This window comes from Malus sylvestris, chromosome 7 (genome assembly GCF_916048215.2).
Source record: "Malus sylvestris chromosome 7, drMalSylv7.2, whole genome shotgun sequence".
NCBI classification, from domain to species: domain Eukaryota; kingdom Viridiplantae; phylum Streptophyta; class Magnoliopsida; order Rosales; family Rosaceae; genus Malus; species Malus sylvestris.
The window spans coordinates 34,399,861-34,414,518 of NC_062266.1; the positions used below are offsets into that span (position 1 = coordinate 34,399,861).

At 38.8% G+C, this 14,658-nt stretch overlaps 2 protein-coding genes across 5 annotated transcripts; both read right to left on the minus strand.

Moving 5' to 3' along the window:
- Positions 1-641: 641 nt before the first annotated feature.
- LOC126629984 (uncharacterized) lies at positions 642-9,724 on the minus strand. Of its 4 annotated transcripts, none has more exons than XM_050300156.1 (6): positions 9,603-9,724; positions 9,156-9,371; positions 8,215-8,737; positions 1,595-1,730; positions 1,051-1,382; positions 642-958 (listed from the first exon to the last, which is right to left on the minus strand). In XM_050300156.1, exons 3-5 carry the CDS (start codon positions 8,444-8,446, stop codon positions 1,136-1,138), a joined length of 615 nt encoding a protein of 204 aa, XP_050156113.1. In that variant the 5' UTR covers positions 8,447-8,737; positions 9,156-9,371; positions 9,603-9,724; the 3' UTR covers positions 642-958; positions 1,051-1,135. The 4 variants fall into 4 exon arrangements, 1 of the variants encoding a protein (XP_050156113.1); XR_007625917.1 differs by lacking the exons at positions 642-958; positions 1,051-1,382 and adding an exon at positions 2,018-2,072 and having other exon boundaries at positions 1,590-1,906; positions 8,215-8,345; positions 8,445-8,737; XR_007625916.1 differs by lacking the exons at positions 642-958; positions 1,051-1,382 and adding an exon at positions 2,018-2,091 and having other exon boundaries at positions 1,590-1,906; positions 8,215-8,345; positions 8,445-8,737.
- A 770-nt stretch (positions 9,725-10,494) lies between these two features.
- On the minus strand, positions 10,495-12,315 carry LOC126629164 (uncharacterized). The gene is made up of 6 exons (XM_050299093.1): positions 12,152-12,315; positions 11,818-11,991; positions 11,591-11,725; positions 11,374-11,493; positions 10,951-11,055; positions 10,495-10,866 (listed from the first exon to the last, which is right to left on the minus strand). Exons 2-6 carry the CDS (start codon positions 11,968-11,970, stop codon positions 10,702-10,704), a joined length of 678 nt encoding a protein of 225 aa, XP_050155050.1. The 5' UTR covers positions 11,971-11,991; positions 12,152-12,315; the 3' UTR covers positions 10,495-10,701.
- Positions 12,316-14,658: the final 2,343 nt, after the last annotated feature.

Consider the following 14,658-nt stretch of genomic DNA (forward strand, 5'->3'; position numbering starts at 1 on the left):
GGTGATGTCACCAATTTTCCTTTTGCGGAAAGGGAGCGGATCTCTTTCACCTAATCCTACTCATCAAACAATTCGGGCCTTTGAAATTGGATCCAACGGTTACAAACAGGGGCTACTCTAAAAGTTATAATAACTTTAGCCGTTGGATCAAATTTCAAGGACCCAGATTGTTTGACGAGGAGGATTAGGTGGAAGGGATCCGGAGATGATCATTTTCCTCGCAGAAATAGACATGAAGAAAAGAACCCACCATCTACCGGACATGTCATTAGTAATGCGGGTTACATAAGTTGATTGAGAGTAGTGTGCTCGCCCATTGCATTTAGATTGATTCTCACTTCCCGTAGATTGGAGTATGGTTGGGTCAACTAATTAAGCATAATATAGTCACCCCTCGCAGTCAAATTCAAATAGCCCTTCTCATAAATTTGAGTATGATTAGTTGTTCTCTCAAAAGTGGGACTCTTCATGAATTGTGCCACCTCTTATTTTATACACAATATTTTATAATGTTGGTACGAAAATTGACGTTAAATTGTACTTTTAACTGAGTTTATAGACTTCCTTTCGTAACTCACTCACTATCAACACCCAAATTATTGTTGTCTGACTTCACGAAAGATGCCCGCCGGAACTATCGGTGCCAACAAAATTAAAGTATAGATTATGAAGATTACTGAACGAATTAAGCTTAATCACAAGACGTAATTAAAGTTGAATCCGCTGCTTAAATTTCAATCGAAGTGCAGACAATCTATTCTGCAGAGGGAAAACGTTGTTTTTCCTCCCTAGTTTGTCCAAGTAGAATACAATTTTTTTCAAGGTGATCGTTACCTCCTCGCTCTCGGGACCGAACTCTTTCTCATGGATGCTCAAAACCCTCTTCAGGGGACCGAGTAACGATTCGTCGTCCTTCGTTAATCTGGTTTGAATGACACCAAACAGTCGAGAGCCTCCACTGTCAAATACATCATTCATAACTCATCAGACGAAGAACAAATGTGAAATGACACTCTAATTTATTTGAGCTTAAAGAAAACGACAACATACCAACGGGAAGGGAGTCCCTTTCCAAATGCTTTTTCACGAATGCGCAAAGCCTCCAGGGCAAGCTGTTCAGCTTCTTCATCCCGTTTCAAATGGTAGAGTGTAACTGCGAGGTGCAGCATTGGAAACGAGATGGATTGTTCATCAGGCCCACTGTCTTTGCCAAGATCTGCAAACTTGCCCTCAGCAAGCGCTCAGCCTCCACATAATTCTTTGAGCGTGAATGCGAAGTTGCAAGATTAATAAGGTGTGTCGCTGAGCTCGGGTCCTCTTTACCTTTATATCTTTCTGTGATCATCAGACATTCCTCCAGCAGCTCTCGGCCTTCCTTTCCTCTGCAAGCACCTGTCAAATTCATATGCTAAAAGAGAGAGAAACTGTAGGTTTTCCGATTAGAAAAAATTAAGACGCCTGCCGAGTGTACCCGTCAACATCTAGTCAGAGTAATAACTAAACAACCGCCACTATCATACAACGGCAGCACAATCTGCTTTCCAGAAACTTATGAAATTAGCTTTGAATAATCGCAATGGTCAATTAACTCTACCTTCCAACAGCATGAAGTAACCCTGCCAAATCTATCCTCATCTTATCCATTATGCTGTCATCTAAGGCCATATAATTGGAAGACATGATCACTTCGAGAGCTTTTCTATATAAAGAGATGGCTTCATTTGCATTTCCTGTAACGAATTAGAGCCTTGAAACTGAGAAGCTATTGAGAGAGAGAGAGAGAGAGAGATCAACACACACGCACACACAGACAGACAGATTGCACACTTCACACGGGCCAGGGAGCACATAGCCATTCCAACTCGTCCATCATTTTCTCCATAATTTTTTGAATATGTTCAAAACTCTGAAAAACGACAAGAGAGAATGAAAGTGATCAAACTAAACCGGCTAACAACCAGTCAGTGCACAAGGAGCAAAGAAATCCATTCTATAAAGAAGGGGAAAGCAATTAAACCTTAGAAAAGGAGTTTCTGCCTCGGTAGACTTTCATTCTTTAAGAGCAACTCCACCTTTAAAAAATGAGCTGCCCTAAAATCCATTTAATCTACCCAAATGAATAGTAATTGACTGCAATGAATAATAATTGGCCAAGTGCATCTCCACCCTTAAAACTAAATAACCCAGTCCATTTTATTAAAATATTAATTTTTTTATTATAAAATAATTATTTTATTTGTTATAAATAGGAAAAAATTAGAAAGATAACATTTACTAGGGACAGGCGAGAAGTGGGTGCAAAATATCACACTATTTAATTTCGTAACTATAACACAAAAATATTGCAGGAAAAAGAGGAAATGAGGGATACTTGTTGTAAAATTGTGAGAATGAACGCTAACAGTAGTGTAATTGTTGTTATGTGATGTTTTCAAAAGAGCAATAGTAGTGTAATTGTTGTTGTGTGAAGTTTTAAAAAAGAGCAATCATTTCACTTTTGGTTTGTTACAGATGTGACTCTATATAAAGAGCACTCCATGTGTGATTACAATACACAACAAAGAAAAGAAGTGAAAGCAATAATATCAGTATCACTCCCTTCCTCTTTTTCCTGCAATCTTTTTGTATTATTGTTACGAAACTAAATAATGTGATATTTTGTACCTGCTTCTATCATGTCCCCAGCAAAGGTTATCTCTCTAACTTTTACCTATTTATAACACGTTATCAGCACGATTATCTAACATTAACCAATTCTCATCTCCTTTCGCTGAAAAATGCTTCCTTCAAGGATTTTACTATTCTTCTTCCTTCTTTGCCTCACTGGCTTGATGTACCCTCGCCAAGATTTGCTAGCACCATGCCTGCTCCTAGTTCTCAATATAACAATTACTTATATTTTTATTTCTTGTTTGGTGTAACTCTTGACTACTAACCCAGTGTTTATGTTAATTTTACTGCGATCAACGATGGTGCAGTACAATCGCCCATCTTGAACTGCAAATTTAATTTTACTGCAATTTTAGGTGGTGCGATATAATCGTCCACCCTGCATTGCAAATTTAAATTTTCCTACTGCTTGATTGGTGCGGTATAATCGCTCATCCTATGCTATATTGTTTCAATGAGAATGGTGCAGTACAATTGCTCTTCTCATTAATCATGTAAATCTCGAGAATGAAGTTTGAGTGCTTATCATTTTGACCTGAAGATCAAAATGAAAAATTTGTAAGAACTAGAAGTTCTAACACTACATTTCTCCTTAATACATATTATTGCAAGTTCTTACAAATCTCATTTTTCTTTCAGAAAAGAAAATTGCGAACTTGGCAAAACTTTATTTTGTTGCCCTGGATATTACTCGGAATAACTACCTTACCTGGGTAGTGGATACCAAGATCTATCTAGAGGCAGGAAATCTTGGAGAAACTATCAAGGAGGAAAACAATGCATTCTCTCAACATCGGGCAAATACCATGATCTTTATCCGTCGCCACCTTGATGAAGGATTGAAGAACACGTACCTAACGGTTGAAGATCCATTAGCCTTCTGAAAGGCATTGAGAAATAGATACAATCACCAGAAAACGGTGATTCTTCCAATGACTCGTTATAAATGGACACACCTAAGGATCCAAGATTTCAAGTCAGTTGCTGAGTACAACTCTGCAATATTCATTATTAGCTCATAGATGAAGCTTTATAGGGAGACCATCACTAAGGAAGATATGTTGGAAAAGACTTTCAGCACCCTTCATGCCTCCAACGTGCTCCTGCAGCAGCACTATAGAAATCGATGCTTTACTGAGTACAACCAGCTAATATCGATGCTCTTTGTGGCTGAACAAAACAATGAGCTCCTGATGAAAAATCATCAGTCCCGACCTACTGGATTGGCGTCATTCCCAGAAATGAATGTTGCTTCCCTTGAAGTGAATACCACATCCTCTCGTGGCAATAATTACAAACGAGAATGTGGCCACATGCAAGGCCGATTGAATGGAAAAGGCAAGAATCATGTTGTCCAGTTTTACAACTAGGGTCCAAGGCATAATTTAGGCCTGAGCTTCAAAAATGTAAATCGCCACAAAGGTAAAGCTCATATGAATAACACTCCTAGAAATCCTAAAGGAGTTTTGCCATAGGTGTGGTGGCAATGGGCATTGGGCACGTACATGTCATACCCCAAAACATCTAGTAGACTTGTATCAAGCCTCCCTCAAGGAGAATGGTGTCAAAACCAATTTCCTTGACCAGCCTAAACCAATGGATATACCTGATCCAGTGTGCAATTTATCAGGGCAACTGAACACAACCTACCTGGATGTCTCAGACTTCATTGTGGAAAGAGGGAATGAAATGTATCGGTTTTATTGAATCATTTATGTTTGATGTACTCTTATTATCTGAAGAATAAGAGATGATATCTAGCCCTGCTTTGTTGATGAATGCAAACAGAGACAAGATTAGCCTAAGTGGAAAGATGCAATCCAAACAGAATTAAATTCCTTAGAAAGATGAAGTGTTTTTAGACCGGTAATCCAAATCCCGATTGGTGTGAACCCTGTGGATTACAAATGGATATTCACAAGAAAGCGCAATGAAAAAAATGAAATTGCAAGATATAAAGCATGACTTGTTGCACAAGGTTTTTCACAAAGACCTGGAATTGATTATGAAGAGACATACTCTCCTGTAATGGATGCAATTACGTTCTGTTACTTAATAAGATTGGTGGTTTCAGAAAAACTTGACATGCGACTTATGGATGTCATCACCGCGTATCTATATGGAGAATTATATACTGACATATATATGAAGGTCCCAGAAGGACTTAAGTTGCCTGAAACGACTAATAAATCATAAGGTATGCTCTCAATCAAATTAAGGCGATCGTTATATAGGCTGAAACAATCTGGATGAATGTGGTAGAATCGTCTCAGTGAGTATTTGATCAAAGAGGATATACCAACAATGTCATTTGCCCTTATGTGTTCATTAAGAAATCAAATTCTGGATTTGCTGTAGTGGTAGTATATGTCGACGACAAGAATTTAGTTGGAATCCTTGAAAAGCTGAATATTGAAAAGCAAATTTGAAATGAAATACCTTGTTGTGTGAAGTTTTCAAAAATAGCAATCATTTTACTTTTGATTTGTCACGGATGTGACTCTATATAAAGAGCATTCCGTGTGTGATTACAATACACATCAAAGAAAAAAAATGAAAGCAATAATATGAGTACATCAAATAGAAATGATTCAATCGGATCACTACACTTCATTCATTCTTTCCACAATGAAGTTTGAGATATCGAGGTGGGTTATGTACAATTGCCCTGATAAATCGCACACTGGATCAAGTACATCCATTGGTTTAGCCTAGTCAAGGAAATTGGTTTTAACACCCTTCTCCTTGAGGGAGGCTTGATACAAGTCCACCAGATGTTTTGGGGTACGACAAATATGCGTCTAATGCTCATTGTCACCATACCTATGGCAGACTCCTTCAGAATTTCTAGGAGTGTTATTCATATGAGTTTTAACTTTGTAACGATTTACATTTTTGAAATTCGAACCTGAATTATGACTTAGACTTTGGTACTAAAACTGGACACCATGATTATTACCTTTCTCGTTCCACCAGCTTCGTCTATGGCCACGTCGTCGTTTGTAATTATTGCCACGAAAGGATGTGATATTCACTTCAAGGGAAGCATCATTCACTTTTAGGAATAACATCGATCCAGTAGGTCGAGATTGATGATTTTTCATCAGAAGCTCATTGTTTTGTTCAGTCACGAAGAGCATCGATATCAGCTGGTTTACTCAAAAGTCTCGCTCCCTATATTGCTGTTGCAGGAGCACGTTGGAGGCATGAAAGGTGCTGAAAGTCTTTTCCAGCATATATTTCTCAGTAATGGTCTCCATGCAAAGCTTCATCTGGGAGCTAATTTTGAACATTGCAAAGTTGTACTCAGCAACCGACTTGAAATCCTGATATTTAGGTGTGTCCACTCATAACGAGCCCTTGGAAGAATCACTATTTTCTGGTGATTGTATCTATTTCTCAATGCCTTCCAGAGGGCAAATAGATCTTCAACCGTTAGGTAATCGCTTTTCAATCCTTCATCAAGGTGGGGACAAATAAAGATTATGGTCTTTGCCCGATCTTGAGAAGATGTACTATATTCCTCCTTGATAGTTTCTTCAAGATTCCCTGCCTCCAGATGAATCTTGGTATCCACTACCCAGGTAAGGTAGTTTTTCCCAGCAATATCCAAGGCAACAAAATAAAACTTTACCAAGTTCGCCATTTTCTTTTCTGAAAGAAAAATGATATGAGAAAGAACTTGCAATAATGTATTATGGAGGAATGTAGTGTTAAAACTTCTAGTTCTTACAAATTTTTCATTTTGATCTTCAGTGCAAAATAATAAGCACTCGAAACTTCAGGCTCGAGATTTACATGATTAATAAGGAAGCAATTGTACCGCACCGCTCTCATTGAAACAATATAACATCAGGTGGGCGATTATACCGCACCACTGAAGCAGTAGGAAAATTTAAATATGCAGTGCAAGGTGGACGATTATACTGCACCACCTCAAATTGCAGTAAAATTAAATCTGCAGTTCAAGATGGGCGATTGTACCGCACCATCTTTGATCACAGTAAAATTAACATAAATAAACACTGGGTTAGTAGTCATGAGCTACACCAAACAAGAAATAAAAAATATAAGTAATTGTTATATTGAGAACTAGGAGCAATCATAGTGCTAGCAGATCTTGGCAAGGGTACATCAAGCAGGTGCGGCAAAGGAGGAAGAAGAACAATAAAATCCTTAGAGGAAGCATTTTTCGGTGAAGGGAGATGAGAACTGGTTAAGGTTAGAGAGTCGTGCTGATAACATGTTATAAATAGGCAAAAATTATAAATATAACCTTATCTAAGGACAGAGAGAAGGGATGCAAAATATCACACTGTTTAGTTTTGTAATGTTAACACAAAAAAAATTTAGGAAAAAGAGGAATGGATGGATACTGATATTATTGCTTTCACTTCTTTTCTTTGTTGTGTATTGTAGTCACACATGAAATGCTCTTTATATAGAGCCACATTCGTGACAAACCAAAAGTGCAATGATTGCTCTTTTTTAAAACTTCCCACAACAACACATTATCGTTCTTTTGAAAATATTACATAACAACAATTACACTACTATGGGCATTCATTCTCATAATTTTACAACATTATTTTTATTTTAATTTTTGGCATTTTCTTTATTTATAAAAAAAATATCATTAATTTCTGACATTTTATCTTCTTTTGTTAAGTTTTTTTGCCAAAATCTAGACCGTTGATCTGAAAATCAAACGGTCCAGATTGTGCCGTGTCACTAACCGTTGGGTTTGAATTTCAAATTTTTTTGACCATTGGAAATCCAACAGCCAAGGCTTAGCCACGTGGCCCATGTCCTGCGTCCCTTTAGTGTGCCTGCAACGCAGGCCCGGCGCTTGTCACCTTGTCAGGGATGCGCGCCCACACGCCTAACGCAAAAAAAATTTATGTTGTCCACTGACGTCATGCTATGACGTCAGATAGGCCGGTTCCTACCTCAACCCATTTTGGGCCGGCTTACAACCTAACTTGGACTTTGGGCTGGCCTATTTTTAGGGTTGGAGGGGTTTTTTTGGGTGCCAGCCTATTTTTTTAGGCTTTGGGCCCGTCTCTAAAGGAGGGGTGGACTTGCTCAAGATTGCCGAGGCCAAATAAAGGTACGACCAAATCTCTGCTTGATTCTAGAAGAGTTATTGCACAATTGTAGGATTCTACTGCTTTTGAAGTTCTTCTGATGGAGCTGAGAACTTTTGCCATGCCCAAAATTGGCGTGGTAAGAAAAACACTATTTTTCCCTGAAGAAAAGATGGCAATAACCACTCAACAAACACACAAAAAAAACCCCAATCTTGCAGGCAGCAATCAGTGAAGCCACAATGGAATCGTGCAAAGTCACATACATCATGACTTCATTTTGTGTTAGATTATGCCCACTAAATAATACTCATGCACAACATTATTGTAATGCATTTTAAGGAGATCGAGTAATTTGACCACCAAGTATCATTCACCAAAGAAGACGTATAACCCAATTCGGAACAGCCAACTGAGTTACGAGTAGTAAAAGCTCCAAATTGACAAGAGAGCTTACCGTATCTGTTCTCCATGTTACTGACAGCCCTCCTGTACGCAGACATTGATTTCTCAAACTTCCCCAGAGTTGAATACATGCTCCCCATGTGCACGAGGACTGAATCCAGAAGCGGTTCACCATCCTTCACACTGTCAACAACTTCATTCAACTGGTCGTCCATTAAAATGCACCAACAAAAAGGAGAGCAATTACAGCTTACAGAGGGCAATGGGAGAGAAAAACTATACATGCTTTCCCTAGAGAAGGAAAAAAGAAATTAATATAGCCAGTAGCCAATAGCCATGTATCCTAGAGCTGTGATGTCAATGGTGGCAGCTTTTTCAATGCCTCTAACGCCGGCATTCATCCTTTCCTTCACAGAATCACAGCCTCATAATTGGCTTGAAGTAGGTCTATACCATCATTTTTGTTCCCCATCATAATCAACCTTTTGACTTCATCAAGTAACTCTTGCAACTCTCTCTCAAAACTTTTCATCCCATCCAATCTATTACTTGATTGCTTAAAAGAAGTTCTGAACCTGCTAATCATTAAAACTGGTTTAGGGTCATTGACTCATCATTTTGAGATGAAACTAAGCGCTCATTCGGTGCCTAGGATTGGATTTGATTGGATAACTCACTAGATTCAATGTATGTCATCGAAGAAATGAATATTTTTTTCTGAGTTGAAGGTAGAAGATGGATTACTCGTGAAGTAATCTTACCACTTTGAGTTCTCACAAAATGGTAGGATATCAACACCTCATAACTTATCCCCTCCAATTCCTACACAATGAAAAACCTTTCATTTCTTACTTCAAAATACATGGTAATTCTTACGAGTTATTCAATCGAATTCATTCCTAAGCATCAAACGAGCCCTTAATATTTTAGAAACTGCAGTTAGCAAAATCAATAGAAAAGAAACCAAATCAAAAGAACTGCAAAGTTTTTCACCCTTGAAAGTGCTTTTCTTGGGCTGCCAGGTTTCTATCCAATGAGCCAACAGAAGCAAAAGTTCTGCTGGAGGTCCAGCAGAGGGCAAAGGCTCTAACAGGTACCATGAAAAGCTTGATGCTGCAATTCTCTTTCGGGAGGCAAACAGAGAAGGCGTTGCTGCCTTTTTACAAATGGGCAGACTGCATCATGTGATGCAAGCACACTTTGCTCATCCTGGATTGTTCAAAGCAAAATCATTAGTGTGTAAGAGCCCACTACTTGTATTGTATGAACAACTCAAACCCCAACAAATTCAAATATGTAAAAACCATTCTTTTCAAATATTTTGGAAATTTTTTTGCCAAAAATCCAACCTTCGGTAAATCAAACCAGCGAATCATAAATCAATACAAATTAAAACTGAAATATATGGAAATTCTGAAGAGCGAGAGAGAGAGAGAGTACCCATTTTTTTGGAGAAGGGAGGAGAGAGAAGAAGGTCAGCTGCCATTAGTGGTGGTGGAGGACGAGTTGCAGAAGAGGGTGAGAGCGGAAAGCTGGCCGAGCTGTCCAAAGCGGTTAAAGATAACGAGAATGGTGGACGCTGAAGTGAGCGAGTTCGGGTTGGTTTGGGTCGGGTGACTCGGCTCGTCAGCCCATATTATTTATTTGTGAAAAAAAAAAAACGAAACCCATATCCCTGGCCGGGCCCTTTTCTTTTGGGCCCTCACTCTAAGTAGTTCATTCGTAAAACCTTATTTTTATGGTAACCCCTATCAAAATTGGGAGGGTTTTCTTGTCAAAATGGTCTTTGAGATTGACATAACTCCTCATTTGGTTTCTAACAAAGAAAATAGAGGAAGTGGTTCCTGAGTTTGTCACTGTAAATCATTTTGGTCATTCTGTAAACATTTTGTCAATATCCTCTTGAAGTGGAGGGATGAGTTTGACAAAAATACATTTAAAAAGATGATCACATAGTCGTTCACGTAACAATTTAACAAGGATATTAATTTTCACGAAATGACCTAAATAATTTACGGTGGACTAACTAGGGAATTACTTCTCTCGATTTTCATTGTCACAGACCAAAAAGAGGATTTATGTCAATCTCAGAAAGTGGCTAAAAGGCCAATTGAGAGCTATGTCTAGGCACGATGGTAATAAACGTATAACAAAATTGCAAAACACAATGATTTACATAAAACAGGTTCACCAACCACTAATACAACGTCACATGTTAGACTGCCTTTGTATAGTGACCCAAGACACCACAACGACGGTAAACCTATTCTATATAAAGTCGATTGTCGTATATATCATGTCCATATAATCTGGAGGACGGAGGAACCATCTGTTAATTGAAAAGTGGTTTTGGCATCAAAACTGTATGACATAGAAACAAGCATTTCCACCAGGGTTACTACAAGTCTAATACTACAGATAGAATGTCTTCAATTTTACCAAAAACATCAGAAAATACAACAATTATCCCACAAAAAACATAACGTTGAGCCCCACGAAGTTCTGAGAGGCCGGAATTGAAAGGAACGGTGTGCAGTGTTTATGCAGCTCGGATTTTAACTTTAAGAGTCCATTGAACCTTCCCCGGCGGCAAAGGGATGGACTTAGGAAGGCGCAGTGTCACCTCATACTCTCCCACAGTCAACAAAGGAGATGGGAGATGGACGTTTTCGGGTAGGATTTGCACGGAAAGCTGCCTTGCCACCTAAACCAAAATACACTGTATCAGCTAAAAGGAAAGAGAGAAAATTTGAAGGAAGCTTGAATCCATAAAGAACAAGCCATATACCTCGGTCACTATATCCTCGGTTGTCACGGGGGATTTCAATTCTATAGGGTCCTCTTTTGTTGCACGCGAACGGAACTTTTTAAGATCGATGGGCCTCCGCAATACCTGTAAAAGTTTGTAAAGTTCAGATCACCCCTATATGTAAAGCTAAAGGTTTAAGTTCTTGTATGCATCAGAGATTCAACCAGCTTTCGAAATTATAGTTTCACATCCCACTTTAAGAAAAGAGCTTAACTACATTAAGAAATCGAGATCAACGACAAATTTGAACGAATTCCAGTTCATACTTCTAACAAGCATTGTATACTATATCAAGCATTCTATTAGACTATAAAAAACAACCACATTAGTGAACATGAGCCGGCATATGCGTCCCTCTATGCTTCAATCAACAATTAAAATATATAGAAAGAGGTTACGAACCAGACGAGCATTATCCAGGATTTTCGCAGCCTTTTGATATGCTTTCTGCTTAGCTTCCTCAGACACCGCAGCAACTACTTTAACCTCCTCAACCTCTTCCTCTACTTCAAGCAGGGAGTTCTGAAAAACATCCGCGACAAGCGTTACAAAATCAAACGAAACAATGGCAACAGACGAACATTTATAACACAATCCATCCAAGAACAAAGTAAAGAACCTTGCGATGCTCTTTGATGAGATACGCATACTTGTCAATGTTTGGGACAGCAAGCAATTTCGGCATCAAGTGGTTGCGAAAATACCCCGGCGCAACCTTCACCGTCTCACCGGCTTTACCGAGCTTATCCACGCTCTAAATTCATCAAATTAATCCCACTAATCAAATTTAATCATTCACTAAACAAAATCCACCACTAATTACTGAGTTTATGGAGAAATGCGCACCGTCGTTAGGATAACCTCCAAATGTCGGAATCGAACTCCTTGAGAAGCATATATCAGCGGATTCATCATCCGATCCGAACCGCCGGAGCTGTGGATATTGGTGTCTTTAACGATTTGACGGAGGACATTTCTGCCATTTCGCAAATACGCCATTCCCAAGCTTCTTCTTCCAACCTAATTCAAAGCATTTAATCGGAAACCGTACAGAAGAGAAAATCAATTTTGAAATTATTTTCCTTCGGTTTCTCGGAAACCAAACTGCGATGCGTAATTAATTTCACGGTGATGAAAAGAAAAACAATGATAATTAGTATTTCGAGAGAAGAGTACGTACCGGCTACGGCGTTCGAGTAGCGAGATGCGGCGGCAACGACGGTGGCGAGTGGGAAGGGAGAGAGGGGTTTAGGGTTTTGGTGCGACGGGGTTGAAAGTCACAGTGGAAGAGTGAAAATTGAAAGAAAGGGCCGAAGGGGGAGAGGGATTCAGAATCAGGGGTTTAAAGCCAATTGTCTAAAACACCCCTGAAAATGAAACGAATTTGCACTCTCACAAAGGAAGCATCCAAAGGTCATCTCCAACCGACCCAGTCAAAGTGCCATAGAGCTAAAAATAGCTTGGAATTACACAAAAACCGTCTCCAATTGAGGGCTAAGCCAAAGGGCTTGTGGGCTCCATCAGGCCCAAACCCCCAAATTAGTCCAACGGGCTGGCTATTTCCAACCAGCCAGCCAGCCATTTGCCCAGCTCTCCAACGCCATAATGTCAAGCTTGACATTTTGCCAACCCTCCAGCTCCAGAATATCAAGCTTGACATTTTGCCAGCCGTCAAGCTTTAAACTTAACATTTTGCCGGCCTTCAAGCTTTAAACTTAAAATTTTGCCACCCAGCTAACCAAGCCTCTAGCTCCAGAATGTCAAGCTTGACATTTTGCCAACTCTCAAGCTCCAGAATGTCAAGCTTGACATTTTCCAACCGTCCAACTCAGCCCATTTGAATGTCAATGGCTACTTGGCATCAGAATGATGCTAGCTAGCAATAGCTTGCTAACGTTATGTTGCCGTCAAGTTACCATTCGAATTTGATTTTTTTTTTTTTACGAATTTAAAATTTTCACATTCAATTACATCTCAACATGTGGCACTCGAAATTCTATCTGAAAAATTATTAAGATTACATAAAGATAAGAAATATGGAGAGTTACTCACTTTAGCGACACGTATCACTCGAAATCCAATCCAAAAAATTATTGAGATTATATAAAGATAAGAAATCTGGAGGCTTATTCATTTGGCAACAAGTGACACTCAAAATATGTCTGAAAATATTATTTTAATATGGTAGTTTAATTTAATTAACCATATTAATATAACTAAAGGGGTGTGATATCCGCACACCCCTTTTTACTTCTTCTATACCTTTTTGGTTTTCGACCGTCGGATCGGATGAATTGAAGAAGATCAACATACATAAATTAACAAAGGGTGTGTGAGAAGTAAAAAGGGGTGTGTGGATAGCACACCCCTTAACTAAAATAATAAATTATGTTTGGCTATGGCCTTTTGGCCCCTTCGGTTGGAGATGGTTTTTTGTCAAAGGGTTATGTTTGGCCTATGACCTTTTCACCCCTTCGGTTGGAGATGATATAAAATAAGGAAAACTAATGAAAATGACTTGAAAAGTTTGAGTTTTAACGAAAATGAAAAAATAAAGGGTAAAGTGAATAGTATCAAGATTGACTTTTTAGTGTAAAAATGTGGTTTTTCATTAAAATAAACAATACCGGAAGCTTTTCGTTAAAGTTTCCTATAAAATATGGCCTAGTATTGTTCATTAAAATATAATTTCTTGCAAAGCTATAGGGCTAAAAGGAGCCTTTTGGCCCTTCGATTGGAGATGGCCTAACTCTGAAAAATTTACACAGATGTTGCTCTTATCACATTTTTCATACCACAGTTGTACCGGCATCCTAATAAAAGTAGAACCCACATGTGTTGGCAGACTTTACATTTTTTCAATACTGTAGTTAAGCATTGCATAAAACTTTAAAATTTTAACAATGTTTTTTTTTTTCTCTAATAAAAGCTTATGAGCATAAGTGCTTACGATTCTTTTGTGTATTCCTCTAAGGGCACGTTTGTTTGACAGGATTAAGAAGGATTTGACTGGACTAGACTATAGTCCTTTGTTTGGTGTGCATCCGGATTAGCTTTAATGAGCTTAACCCGGACTCGCTTGGATTAACTACCTCCTTAGCCGTTCTTAACGAGCAACCCCAATTTCGGCCGGATTCGTAAGCCCTCTTCTGATAAAGAGAAAATCGCGAGAGTCAGTCGTCCAAGACCCAACGTCGCTCGTCTTGCTCGTCGCACATCGTTCCCTCTTTGCCCTGCTCCATCTTCTTCCTCGCTTCCACAACCATTTGCAAACCCACATCCCGCAAAATTCAAAACAAAAATAAAATATGCAGTTGTTCCATTTTTCAAATTCAGATCCAACCTACAAGCTTAAATCGAACCCAAAAAAAAAAATCGAACCCAGAAACCATAAAACACAAAAATCTACAAGCTTAAATCGAACTCAGAAACCATAAAACACAAAAAAAAAAAAAAAAAAAAAAAAATCTGCAGTGGGTATAAGCTTAAATCGACGATGGGATTGACTGAAGGCAAACCGAACCCAGAAAACATGAAACTCCTTGATTGCAGACCTTCTCCATCTCCCACTTTCGAGCCAATCGCACATGCAACCCAATCCCATCTCCTAAATTTTCTATCTCTTTCTTGCTTCGTCCCTCTCTTTCTTGCATTGTCGTTTGAACGGAGAACAAAAGAAGAAGATGG